We start from the raw sequence: 14,409 nt of genomic DNA, 5'->3' as shown, positions 1-14,409 counted from the left end.
GAGTTCAGAATTTTAAAAGAATAGTTTTTATTCGTATAGAATAATCAAAAAAACAAAATTTCTTGTCCGAATAAATTATGGTAACTTTCGAGACTTATGGATTATAATATCGCAAAATTAGAATCACTTCGTAAAGTGTTGACTAATTAAATGTTTACAGTGGAACGTGTTGTAATAAAGATAATTCTAAATTAAAGATAATAATAAGAGAATGTATTTTTATATTTTGTTAACAGTTCACATAGAAAATGTAGAAATAACTTTTAATAATATAAATTAAATTTTAATCATAGTCTGATAATCATAATAATAAATATAGAAATGTTGGATAACCCAAGTCTTTTTTTTTATACTACATGGAACGTCTAATTTGAACCCAGGCAATGGAATAAAATCGTTTTAACACAGTCATACGGCAAACCATGCTGACTTTCTTATGAATTTTCAACCAAGTCTTACAGCTGAATTTTTTGCGGCAGATCTCGCAAACAAAAACTTGAACCAGTCGTCGACGTTCTCTGCTATTTAACTGCGACAACAAATGTCCATGATGCCTGTGCCTGTTTTGGGATACATTCATCATCATAATCTTTTTCTCTAACATCTGTCTAGGCGATGAGTAAAACACTTGAGAACATTCGACGCATGTGAAATTGTCCATCTTGTCATGTGATAGAATATGCTCTTCGATAGACTGACGGTGTATGAACTTTTTATTACATAGAGTACATACAAACTTCTCATCATGCATATCATAGTAGGACAGCTCGACAGTGTGATACATGTGTTCCTGTTTTTTTTTTACCATTACTATTTTCTTTTTTCCTAAAGGTGGCCAGTCGAAAGAAGTAGAAGGTAGTTGATACGGAATGTCGATGTGAGATGTATTGGTATTAACTCCTTGAAAGAAAGCAGTTGATGGGGTGCCAGTGACAATAGTTACACGTTTTTTTCTGGGAACTTTGATTAAAACAAACCTCCTAACTACATTAGGTGGTGGAACCCTGTCATATAAATAAATAATTATATTTAATTATTACATTTAAATCATTTTTATAAGAAAAATATTTAAAAATTTTAATTTAATAACTTTGAAAAAGTAGGTATAGAAGTGTAATAAAATATCTAAAAACTTAACAGGAAACAACAAAATGAGTAGGGTGTGATTTTACACTGCCTCCTTGTCTGAATAATTATTTCAAGTAGTAATAAACTATAAAATTTAAAACCCCGTATTAGGATTTAAGGATTACTGTTATTTGTAATAAATAAAAATGATTCTGTTTAAGTAAATATAATCCGTACATTTATAAATTACTTGAAAAATATTAAAATATTTTCAATTTTTGAGATTAGAGAAATTACATTAATTTAAAATACCCATTACTATACATTAAGTATAAGGTAAAACAAACTAATTTGTATTGCAAAACTATGATTATCATCTACTATAATTTTTACAGTAATATTAACTTTTTAATGAATACCTAGTAAAATAACTCCATTGAAATATTCTCATCATTATCAAAGCATATCAGTAAAAAATTTATAGATTTAATATGTACTTTAATCGTATTACAGAATTATAATTAAAAAAAACTATATTTTTCTGCTAAAAAAATTGTTTATAATCTTACTCGGAAGATAATCGCTTTACACATATATATATTATTGTGTTACAAACATTTAATTGAAAAAAAATCTTTACTTTCATGATGAAAAATATTAGAGATATTAATTTTACGCTAAAAAATTATTTTTCTTTCTATATAAAGAAAAAACAAAGGACAATTACGTTGTTGTCGAAGCTTGTTCAGCACTTATGTCTTGATGGACATTTTCTACCTTTACGTTTTCCTGGGTATCTACATTAAAATAAAATAGTCTTTATTATAATATATATATATAAATAATGACAAAGTATAATATTATGAGTATCCCCAAATTCACAAAACTATATTAGATGTGATGTAGAAAATGTATAATTACCGGCTAGTTTTTTCGTCGGTTCTTGTTGGTCCATATTTATCAATTTAGGCTAAAAAATTATTAAAAATAATTTTAATAAACAATTTAAATTAAATAATTATTTCACCACAAGAGTTGAGGAAATAAGTAAAAACTTAATTAAAGTGACGTTTAGAAGAAGCATTAACTAAAAAAATTTTAGAATGATTAAAGCTAGTACGGATCCCACAGATTATATATTATAAAATGTCGTTTGTATCCATCGTTACTGTCCACGATTACTTTCCTGTTGTTTTATTTAGTTGTTATCGTTAAACTAATATACATTTTTGGTGATATTAAATTAAAAAATGTAACCAGAAATTAAACAGTTGTACAATTAATGTATTATATTTTTTAAGTTTCTTATTTTATTTATGTTTTTGTATTCTTAAAACAACTTAAGTTATTTTTATAGGTTTAATAATACAATAATTTTATTTAATAATTAATGAGGTACGAGTAAATTAAAATCAATATAAATGGGAAAAAAATATCTCATTCAATAATAAAAATGATTTAATCTAAGTCTTCTTCTAAATTATTGAAATAAAATTATGTTTTTCGATTTTTCGAAAATATATACTCATTATAATGCTTTAAAACGTTTAAAATTATATCTTATAATTTTAGCTATAAGAATAATTGTAAACAACATACTACATTGTATTGTATACTTACAAACAAATTGATACTCAACAATTTTTAATTATAATTTTTTCTGAATGAATTGCAATGTTCAAATTTTCATCGAATTTTTCATCATATAAATTTTAATTTAGGAAGTGTTGTCAACTAAGACAACACAGATTGTTTTATTTACTATTACTAAAGCTGGAATTTTATATACTTTTAATTTTAAAAGTTTAACTTTTCTTTTCTTACATCTTAATCTCTTGTGCTCGAAAATTGATTTTTATATTCGATTAAGTAATACTGTAATTTTATTAAAATTCAAAAACTTCATGATTAATTGAAAAACAAAAAATGTTACTACATCAAAAACAGTTTATCTAAGTACGTTTGAGTTTTCACATAGGAAAAAAACATAGTTATGATTTACTAATTGAATCTTAACTAAATTTAGTTTGATATGGCTACTAGAGATTCTCGTAATTCGAATGGTTTTTGGTTTTTACCGTATCAATTTATATTACCAATAAAATTACGATTGGTTATAAATTTATCAAATTTAACTGAGTAATTCTAAGAAGAGTTATCGAATGTACAATTTTTTTCTTTGGATAAATCGAGAAAAGTACATGAAGTGTCAAATTATAAAGATTTATCTACTAGAATATGATTGGTTAAGGGAATCGCTATACAATGGTGTCCAAGACGCATTACAACATCATTTGTATCACTTTAGTGTCTTCCGATCTGTTTAAATTCATCTCACACTTTTATTTAAACTCAAATTTGCATCATTTTTTAAAGTTTAGTGTACTGATGTAAAATTGTTTGTGTAACAGCACAAACTGAATTCCAATGATATTCTTGGAAAACCATATGTTCATCACAGCGATCTAAATAAAAAGAAAGACATGCCTGAAATTTTGATTAAAAGACTAATTTCCCTTGAATAGCATCACCTGTTACTAGTGTAAATAGACAGTTTTATGCTCAACAATTTAATTTGAATTCTTATAGTGTAAGACTCGAGTATCGGTATAATACAATGTAAATTACATCAGCCAAATAAGATATTAATATAAATGTAATTTAATAATTACTAACATAATCACTTCAAACTATAAATTTGTGATATGATTACAATGATAGTATGACAACTTTTTTACATATTTTATTTAAAAATAATAATAATTCCTACTTAAATAAAAGTACATTTTTTCCATTTCACTAAATCTTAAAATTAACAATTTTTAGTGCAAAAATTACAAAAACAATAACTTAAACATTTTTTTAATGGAGATGTTTACCATTACTAAAAGACATAAATTATGAGGATTTATATACTGGAATACCTTGTTTGGTATGCGGCGATAAATCAATAAAATATTGGCATGTAATATAATAACATGTTATAGATATTTTCAACAAAAGACTAAACGCAATTGTTTTTGAAATATTTATTTTTTCTTTGGTAAAAATTTTAAGAATTTAACAAATAAAATTTCTGTAAAATATATTTTTATTTAACGGTAAGAATCATTAGTATTTCTTTGTACAACAATACAACACCAAATCATAATATTCGCAATAAGTTGCTGAATATTTTTTCGCTCTTTTGCATTTTCCGTAACATATTATTTATAAACAACGACGGAAAAACTTTTGAAGTTACACCGGAAACAAGAACAGCAGTAGCGGCAAAATCAACACCGATCTATTTTGTCATTCTTGTCAAAATCTGGATTCCGGTCGGATCCCCTTGTGAGTTATGATCTTTCAAGCCGTAGTTTTGCCGCGGAAAAACTACAAACGGATTTTCGACCGACTTGATACAAATTATTGTTTTATAATGCTGCAATGGCTCCTTGTCGAAAACAATAGTAATATATGACTCGATAATATTTCAAAATAATATTGTACACACTGTATAAATGTTTGTCCACTCGTGAACACTGTATATAAAATTATTTGTATTTTAGGTAATCAGTGAAAAAACATTATTTCAACATAACTGTAATAATAACAGTAGCGCAACTACCGGTAGTGCTATGTCGAGTTTATTGTAGGCTCTATTACCTTTCTTAAACTTAAAACCTACAAATTCAATTAAATATTTTTATTTATAAAAACTCATCATCAATTTTTTTTTTATTTTGCATTTCATTTATATTATGCTACTATTGCAGCATACAAAATCTTAATTTTGAGTATACTTAGACATTTCAATATTAAACCACCGATCAAAGATCATTAACTCGGTTATACAGCCATTTATAAACCACCATCATTAATACATCTATTGTACATTATACAGCTATCTATATTATTGAAGTGGATGGAAAAGCATTGAGCCTCTCACAGCTTTTTGAGTCTTACACAACTTTAGCATCCCCTGGATTTTTACTCTTGTTGTGCCACTGAATATTAATTTTCTATAGCAGAAATAATGAATTCTTTCTTTTTCAAGCAATAAAAAAATATATATATAAAATTTTTTCCAGCGACATTTTTGCGTATTAGGTAATATTTAAATATTGACTACATGTAGTATTAGTATAAACACACCATCTACATATACATTATAAATAGTACTAATAATTAATTTGTCAGTTATATGAAACAAGAGATTCCAAGGTACGATATTATTTCAAAACGTGTTTTGTATCATCATTATTTTGATTTCTGTAAAATAAATCAAATATTACATGCAATAAACTAATATGTAATATGCATTATTTCAAATGCACCTACGTATTTGAAGTATTGCGTAGTAATACATTTCGATCTACTAAATGGTATTTAACTCGTTTGATTCAGGCGACTGACAGCGTCGATAATTGATAATTAAATTGAATTTTTACTGCTTGTTTTGATACAAATAAACGCCATGAAACTTTGTAGAAAGTCATAACACCAAAGTCTACGTGGGACCCAAGTCGTCTGTTGATTTAAGTGTATCCGCAAGGTGTTTCTTGACGGCGTTTCATAGTATATTTGTAGGCAAGTGGTAGTAAATGGAGTGCAGCTAGGTGAAAATAACTCATAACAGCATCTATATTCAATGTACAGGAAAACAATTGAGTGTCACAATTACTAAAGGCGATGCGGTGCAACATTAACCAACGAGTTGATTAATGAACAACGTTAAAGACGTAGGCTAAAGTTTGAATTCGAGTAACTTTGCCGGAGCGTAATCTCTGGTTTCCAACTCACCCACTACCAAGTGCTCACTGTTTTTACCGACTGCAATAATTGAAAAAGGTTAAGAGGAAGAAGGATGCCCCTTTTTTCACATAAATTATTGTTCATTACTTCCATTTACATTTAATCATATTATTAATCTTATTGCTTATATTATTACAAAAGTCTGTCCAATGTACTACGAAGGGATAAATTAAGAGTATAATAAATTGTGTATACATCGAAGAAGGCTATTAATTCAACAAAAAAAAGCTAAGAAAAATCGTACAAAGAAATTTGGTAACGATCTCTTACGAAATAACAATGAGAAACACGTTTTATGTTATTTCTTTGCCTAAGTAAAAATAATTGTTTACGACTGACACTTATTACCGTGCACGTCATTAGTTTTGCATTTTCAAAGAGCCATAAATTGTTTTCTCAAACGACAAATTGTACATTTAGTCACTTCAATCTAATATTTTTTATATAATAACAATTACATTGAATAAATAACCATAAAATAAATTTTACTATTTTTATTTTTACTTTTTTGAGAGTATCTAGAAAGATAATGATAACATTTTATTAATTAGAGGAAATCTGCCTAATGTGGATCACTTTGGATTCTCAGGGCTCTCCTAGGAAAGAAATAAATTTTTATAAAGTTATAAATGTAGGACACGACTAAAATAACAAATACATATGCGAGAAAAATTTGGCATAGTTAGTTTAAATTTATTGTAATTCAAAAGTCAAATGGCATGGCTACCTGACAAGACCTGACATTGTCAAATGATATTTCATACGGGTCTATTACACATGACCTGATTTGATGTCTGTTCTGGTCAAATTATCCTATCCAAAATAGATAGTGTGGGCCTTCATATTTACGTAATAACCATTTATCGTAATTAGAAAAAAAAGGCAAAAAGAAGTATTGGTGAAAGTATGAAAGGAATGAAGTGTTGGTTGAGTCTAAGGTTTTTAGAAAACCATCTGTTATATCGGAGAACGTTGTCCGAAGGACTGAGTAAACTGAGGTTAAAAGAGTGAGTTTACATAACTGAACAACTTGCTTGTTTATTATATTCTGCTATAAGTCGAGTATCGATATTTTCCTAACTGTGACTTTATTTTAGGACACTTATATATGTAAATTATAAAATTATCACAAGACCCTTATAAATTGTGGATATTTTATGTAAGAAAAATTATGGATAATAATTAATCCAATATTATTTTAATGTTTGACACTATCGCTTGCATAAGACGAATAATGGCCGGTATGAAACAATAAAAAATTATCCAACATATTGGCTAGTAAGAGATTTCTTATCCTTATATAAGCTCCCTTTCTTCTTGAGCTTATAATCAGTCTCAACAAGGCTATTTTTTATTGTTAAGTCATCAAAAAACGTATAACACATACTATACATCTGTTTGATATTTTCTTTTACAATTGTATATACTGTTAATTAATTTTAGATTATAATTGACACATTTATATTCCTTTGTTTTACATATAATAATAAGAGTTTATAAGTGTAATATAATCATTCTCATATGAAAGAAACACATATTTGATGAAGTTTAATTAGTTGATATATTTATGACTTTTGTGTGAAATGTATATAAAATAAATAATATGGATGTTATACATGTTTTTGTTACATATTGTTACTTTAAATTCGAACTTAAGAAGTTAGAAGAGTAATAGTTTTTAAAGAAAAATATTCTAAATTGATACCTGTTATAAGATTATGTCAACAATATTTTATAAAGTTACGCATAAAACTTTCTCAAAATATATCATTTTCATTAATATTAAATTATTTCATACCTCATATTTTTCTAAAATACAAATTCAATACTATTTGACCATTCTCATAATACGTTAATTATATTACTATTATAACGATTTAAAATGTATATATATATATATATTACTTGTTTGATAAAAATAAAAATATTGCAAAATCGTTATATAGGTATTAAACTTAGGCCGTCAGCTCATTGAAATTTAAAGTTTATTCTTATTTTAGGTAAGTAAGAAAAATTTTTCATCTAAAATATGCAGGTTGTCTAGCCAGATTTCAACATTTTAATATCTCATGATCCATTATAAATTTTTTTAAATAATTCATACAATTTCAAATTACGTTAAAAGCATATTTTTTTACTAATTGCCTCTATTAAAAAAGAAAAATTTTAAAAAATTGCAATTATTTTATTTATTTTTTATTAGAGAGACAAATAATACATATGCTCCAAAAAACTGAAAAGTAATAAAATTCCTTGTAAAAATTGAATTCTTCGATATCATTTAAATTATTCAATTCATTATTTTTCTTTAATTTGTTAACATAATCATAATGTATCATTCAATTTCTGTTAATATTTCAGCACTAAATGTAATTAATTTAATCTAAACCAATAGCCAGAGTTGCTGTGGTTTCCAATAAAAAATAACCATTATATACAGGAACAAGATATATCTATATATATATATATATACAAATAGAATGGATTTTTCTTTGAACGACAAATCCAACTTAAAGATTCCATTTATTCTTAAATACACTCCTGTATACATAATTAATGTAACAATGAATTCGTGGAAATGAAAACACAAAATGATGTAAATTAAAGTTGAATTTCTTAACATTTAGTAATTTCTATCAACAAATTTTAATTCATGTTCTCTGAAAAATAGGACTTTAATATTTCTCTTTTTAGATTTTGTTAAGGAACGAAATATTCAATTATTAAAAGCTGATTAATTTTCTAGGAACGTCATTATATGGTGCTCATCATTTATGAAATACTCGGAAAAATCCCGAGTTTGACTTAATATAAGTCAGCTTATATATCTCTACAAGTTATACTTCAATCAACCAAAATAAATTTATCAGTTAAATGTGTTAAAAACTATTTTGGTTTTTAAAAACACTTAAAAATTTGATAATCGTTGTTATTTATTTGTACAACTTTAATACATGAATTAATAACGAGATTATTCTCCAAAACCACGCCAGTTTGGAGGTTACTTTTATTTCAACTTTTTTAATTAATTATATTTTGCGTTTTGAAATCCACCTCTCGTTTTGTACACCTCAGTAAATTGTTATTTAAAAGCAGTAAAGAACAGGTGGCACACGAGCTACCCCAAGCATATCGATAGCTTCTGATTTACCGTTAGTATTAATGTAAACCTGTCGCAGAGGCGCGTGTGCATATAATTGCTATGTTTATTGATGAGGTGTGTGTGTGTGTGTATTTAAGTTTGTTTTATTTATTGTTATTGGCCAGAAACCGACGTGTGTGTTAACGGTGAACGTGAATTACCCTAAATACCAAATCCGACAGTATTCACCCTAACATCCCTATGTCCTGACACTAGATGGCACGACACAGTTTTCCAAGAATGGTTCACAAATAATTAATGTTGAAACTTTAACAATGTTGATGTTTTAACCTTGTTGGTGTAAAAAAAAATTCCTCTGTTATTCATAAATTAAATTGAAAATAAAATAATAATTTTATATTATATTATAATTGTAACGCTTTTTGTTTTTCAGGTAATGTTTTATTAAAACAAAGAAGACTGAATTTTTAAGAATTCAACAGAAATTATTCGTTCGAAACAATCATTTTTGGAATTCACGTATTATGTTGTATTATAAATTTAGTACAATGTTGTAGTCTTTTGAATTTTTTAATCGGTTAATTTTTATTTATTTATAATTTACTTGTTACATAGATTGATTTAGTATTTGTTACGTTTTTATGCATGGACAACATTTTTTTTATTTTAAACAAATTCAGCAAACGGTCAAAATTTGATGAAATGATAGCTCGTAGTAATATTATATTAAAAAGTGAATATAAAGTTAATTATTTGGTGACTGGTAAAGAAATAATCTTTTGGGCGTCATAGTTAGTATGGAAATAACCACACCTATATTATTAATACTGCTAAAAACTCAATAGTAGTCATAAAATATATTTTACAGCCGAATGATGTAATCCCGTCGCAATAGTAACATATTTTAGTTTAATTAGTTTTAATTACACAATCGTAGTGTAAAGTATGTAACTGAACTTAAAATATCACGAAACTTAACGTTTTCTTTGCCAAATTTAAATTAATAAAATATATAATAGATAATATAATNCACAATCGTAGTGTAAAGTATGTAACTGAACTTAAAATATCACGAAACTTAACGTTTTCTTTGCCAAATTTAAATTAATAAAAGACAATATTATCTACCAAAGTTCAGCTGTATATTGTTATAATTTTAACTGAGTTCTATAGTCAATTTTATTTTTTGCATTAAACAAAGTTATTAATTTAGAAATGTAACATTCATATACCACATTTTCTCTGGTAGCATAGAAGTTTTGACTTTGAAATTTAATAATTTTCAGGTAAACACGATATACATATACACATATATAAATTCGAAATAATTGATTTTTAATTATGATTTGCCTAAGATAGTAGTATAACATTTATTATCATTTTTCCAACGAATCTGATGTAGTTAAACGACATGTAAAATTATAATTCATTGAATAAAAATCCAAATTATATAGATCATGTCATTTGGCTTTTGAGTAATCTCAAATTGAATCTAAAAGTGTAATGTTTACAATAAATATTCAGCCTATACGAGAAATGCATTATCTCAAGTTTTTTTTGTTGTGTTATATTTTTATCTAAATCAAATAATTAGTTTGGTAGATTTCGACCAATTTCGATGTATGATAGGAAAATAGCTGTAATAAATTATGTCAAATCCCGTGGAAATTGAATTTTGATACGTGATAAAAAACTTTTGCTACAATACAGCATCAAACAACAGTAAATCAATATTAAATGTATTAAAATACAAAATAAAAACTACTTGTCGTCACAAAAAATTATTCCTAATTATATCTAATTCATTTAATTTAATTTCTTATTAAATCAAGTAATTATTGATGATGTCCAAAGAGCAGTAATAATCCAAAAAAACAAAGAATATTAAAATTTTAACTTATTAACTTATACATAGTTATTTAATGAAAATTGAATAAATTTTAAAAAAAGTAAATCTTAAGATAAGCCGTACACTTATATTGAAAAACAAAATTATTTCCAATAAAAAGTACAGTGAGAGACTTTTTTTACGTGAAATTAAACTGAAAGTACTTATTAATTTCAGTAGTTATCAAAAATATTAAATGGTTTCTAAAGAAATATGACCGTCATATTAGAATAATAATAACTAAGTAACAGTTTTTTCTTGGTATTTAAAATATAATGTTTTCAATAAATGTTCAATCTAATAACTTAGGAATAAGTTATTAGAATAATAACTAAGTTGTACTAGAACTAATAAATTAGGAATAATAAGCTTATTAATTTAAAAAAAATCATTTTGGATAAGTTAAACTAATTTTTTCACGTATGGGGCTTATGGAATTAATTCTTCCGTTCAATTTTTTTTCATTTATTTGGAAAAAAGCTATTAACGTGGGTCTCATACTTCTGGGGTAAAAGTTCAAGTTTCTGATTTAATAAATGGTTTTCTCTCTTCCCCTCTAAATCAGCCATGAAATTATTTGAGTGCATGAGGATAGGAATTTTATAAAATTCGTCGTTTACACAATGTTTGGTTATTGTTATGGTGTAATGGGAGGAGGTAATAGCCACCGAAAAAAAATGTCTGGAATATTAATGCGATAATATCGTACTACGGTAGCTTACGCCGGTAAAAAAAAGGGTGAATACATAAATTATTATGTCTGTAATCTCTTTTGCGCTTTGACTAATCACACCTTCATTTTTGTTGATACTAACGTACAAAATCACCAAATATGTAGACCTTACAAAGCTTTATATGAGTCGTTTACAGGACCATCCCAAGAGGGAGCGTGGCTGGGACGTCACACCCCTCTACATAGTAAAATTTAATCATTTTAGTCGACAATTTTTATATAAGAGAATGCTATCAAAAAAATAATATTTTAAAAGGGTCGTACAATTAAAAAAGAATTATTCAATTGTGAAAAATACAAATTTTCAGCTAATCGATTACAGAATACTTTTAAATTAAAATGTAGGATGCTTTGAATTATATTTTCTTTTAAAAAAGTCATCTTTAGAGGTTGTTACAATAATCATAAATGAAGTTAAAATTCTCTTTGAAAACTACTTACGGTAGATTTACAATTTGAATTGCAACAATCTAATAAAATTGTTCAACGTAATAACTTCTTACACAAAGCTTTCGTGTCAAAAGTGCGATAACTTAGTAGTAATATTTTTATAAAAGGATTATGACAAAAAAAGGACCAAATCTTCTTCTAGTTCTATCTCCAAGTCACTATAATAACGACCGTTTTCCATAAATATATAAGTCGTTTACAATGATATTCTCTGTACTACTCACTATAAAAGAGTACTATAAACTGTTTGATCGTAAATTTTGGCTTTTTAAAAATCATTATTTTATACCTGAACTTCTATACGTGTACATAAATATTTGTATTTAAATGGGCTCTTAACGATCGTAGCGTCGCATTGACGTCGTCGCCACGTTTTGTTGCCGACGATGGCGTTGGTAAATACTCAAAAACAGCCGGCGGCAGATATTATTGCTGTGATAATTCACGATAATGTTTTTAGCTTATCGTTCATCGTCGTTAGAAGTTATTATATCAGATTCACCTCACCGCCGCCATCCTAGTTTCGCGACTAAGTAAGTTTAATGATAAAATGTTCCCATCGCAGCCTGTAAATAAGTGCGGCTATTATTGTTTTATTTCCAAAAAATAAAAGTCGTTTTAGCGAAAATAAATTTAACTGCCGGCGATGCGCTCTTGTTCAAATTAAATATAAATATAAAAAACTCGGTTTTTTTAGTTTAGTTAATATTTTAGAAGAATTCATTTGTCATCTAGTTGGTGAGGATCAAAATTTGTATGTTAACCCTTTTGCTCCCACTGTCCTCCCTAGAGAATATAATACTTATTTAGTAATGAATTGTTTATCTGTGCAAAAATGTAGTGACACATTATTCTACTATAAAACACGTGTAGATAACAAAGAAATAAACGATAAAACGTTATGATAAGCACTTAACAATTGACCAACAAACAAATTGAATCAAATTTAACAAATCCATTTGTTTCAAATAAAAAGTCGTACTTTGTATAAAATATAGGAACAGTGTTTCAAAATTCTGTTAATTTTTTTTTACCATGAAAAGTTCTATATAAACATGTTTCGACAATCAAAATTATCAAAAGTGTTATCATCTATTATTTGCGCGATAACTATGTGCCTCATATGGACAGTGGCGAGTGAGGGACGTCAATTCTCTAAGTTTATAGTGATTTTATCACTATAGCAATGGTTATGTTATGACGTATTTTAGCTGTATTTTTCAAAATAACATGTTATACTAAATCGTTTGTTTGCTTATTTATTTTTTTGGAGTTTATTGTTGTGAACATTTATAAAGAAAACTGAAATGACAAAAATGAAATTTTTATTCCCTCTTACTAATACGAAACCAAATACATCAGTGATATTTTATGGAGTATACAAAAGTGATATAAGAAATGTATTTTGTAATTGATGAAATAATTGTATGTTAATACCTAACAATACAATAATAATGTCAGGATAACAAATCTAGCACAGTGTGGTCGTGGCTCAGTGGAGACGTAGTAAGTTAGGGCAAATAATCATTTCTGACAGCGATTAAAAAGCACTATCATAAGGAACCCTTCAATTCAATTATGTAGATAGCGTTTAACTTTAAGAAATTAGTGGAATATTCCAAAAGCAACATCAACACCTATTTTCTTAATTATATTCTGATAATGAGCTTTATGGTTTATAAGTATAATACATGAATAAATACTTATTATAGTAATTAAATTTAGTATCAAATTAATATTTAATAATTTCCTATTGTAATTTTTAAAAAGTTATAGAAGATTTTTTGAATATTAGTCACTTAATTTCTCTTAAAATTATTATTACATTAGAAAAATTCTTTTTGATATTTTTCTATTTTATATATTTCTTAATTTATTGACTATTAAGTTTTTTTTTTTAATTTATCCCTTATACCTTAGAAGGGTATTAAATTGCAAAAATTGTTAAGGATAATGCTTTTAACTAAATACGATTTGTGACCTTTTGACGTATTGTTGAAAAAAATTGGTTGGTGAGATCTGAGAAAAAGTTGCGATAAACACAAAAAAAACACTCAGATTTGCATCGAAGCTAAAATTTAAATCTAGCTTATTTAAAATATTTCAACTGTTTTCATTCAATTTTCTGTGAAAAATATTGAAATAAATAATCTACGACATATAACTGAAAGCAGTCATATTTATATCAGTTATGATTTATATAGAAATTAAAACCGCGTTTTAATTTTGGAAATAGTATGACTCTCTTTAATGATTTTATGATTCCTTGGAAACATATTCTAGTAGTAAATACAATTAATAATCCAAAAATGTTCACCTTCTTTTATACCAAAATGAATTTATTTTCCAAGTCTTATTTAAGACTTAAAT

General features: G+C 26.3%; 2 protein-coding genes across 2 annotated transcripts in view; one reads left to right on the top strand and one right to left on the bottom strand.

The window, feature by feature from the left end:
- LOC126897246 (limbic system-associated membrane protein-like) overlaps window positions 1-14,409 on the top strand; it is a 228,785-nt gene that overhangs the window by 144,977 nt on the left and 69,399 nt on the right. The window lies entirely within an intron of this gene.
- On the bottom strand, window positions 239-12,306 carry LOC126897282 (gastrula zinc finger protein XlCGF52.1-like). The gene is made up of 4 exons (XM_050670782.1): window positions 12,031-12,306; window positions 1,990-2,038; window positions 1,796-1,865; window positions 239-1,004 (listed from the first exon to the last, which is right to left on the bottom strand). The coding sequence occupies exons 2-4, from the start codon at window positions 2,021-2,023 to the stop codon at window positions 353-355; spliced, it is 756 nt and encodes a 251-aa protein (XP_050526739.1). The 5' UTR covers window positions 2,024-2,038; window positions 12,031-12,306; the 3' UTR covers window positions 239-352.

This window comes from Daktulosphaira vitifoliae, unplaced genomic scaffold (genome assembly GCF_025091365.1).
Source record: "Daktulosphaira vitifoliae isolate Bord-2020 unplaced genomic scaffold, ASM2509136v1 Scaffold_2, whole genome shotgun sequence".
Lineage (NCBI taxonomy): Eukaryota > Metazoa > Arthropoda > Insecta > Hemiptera > Phylloxeridae > Daktulosphaira > Daktulosphaira vitifoliae.
The sequence above is the reverse complement of the archived record's forward strand: the minus strand, read 5'-3'. Positions and strand labels throughout refer to the sequence as shown.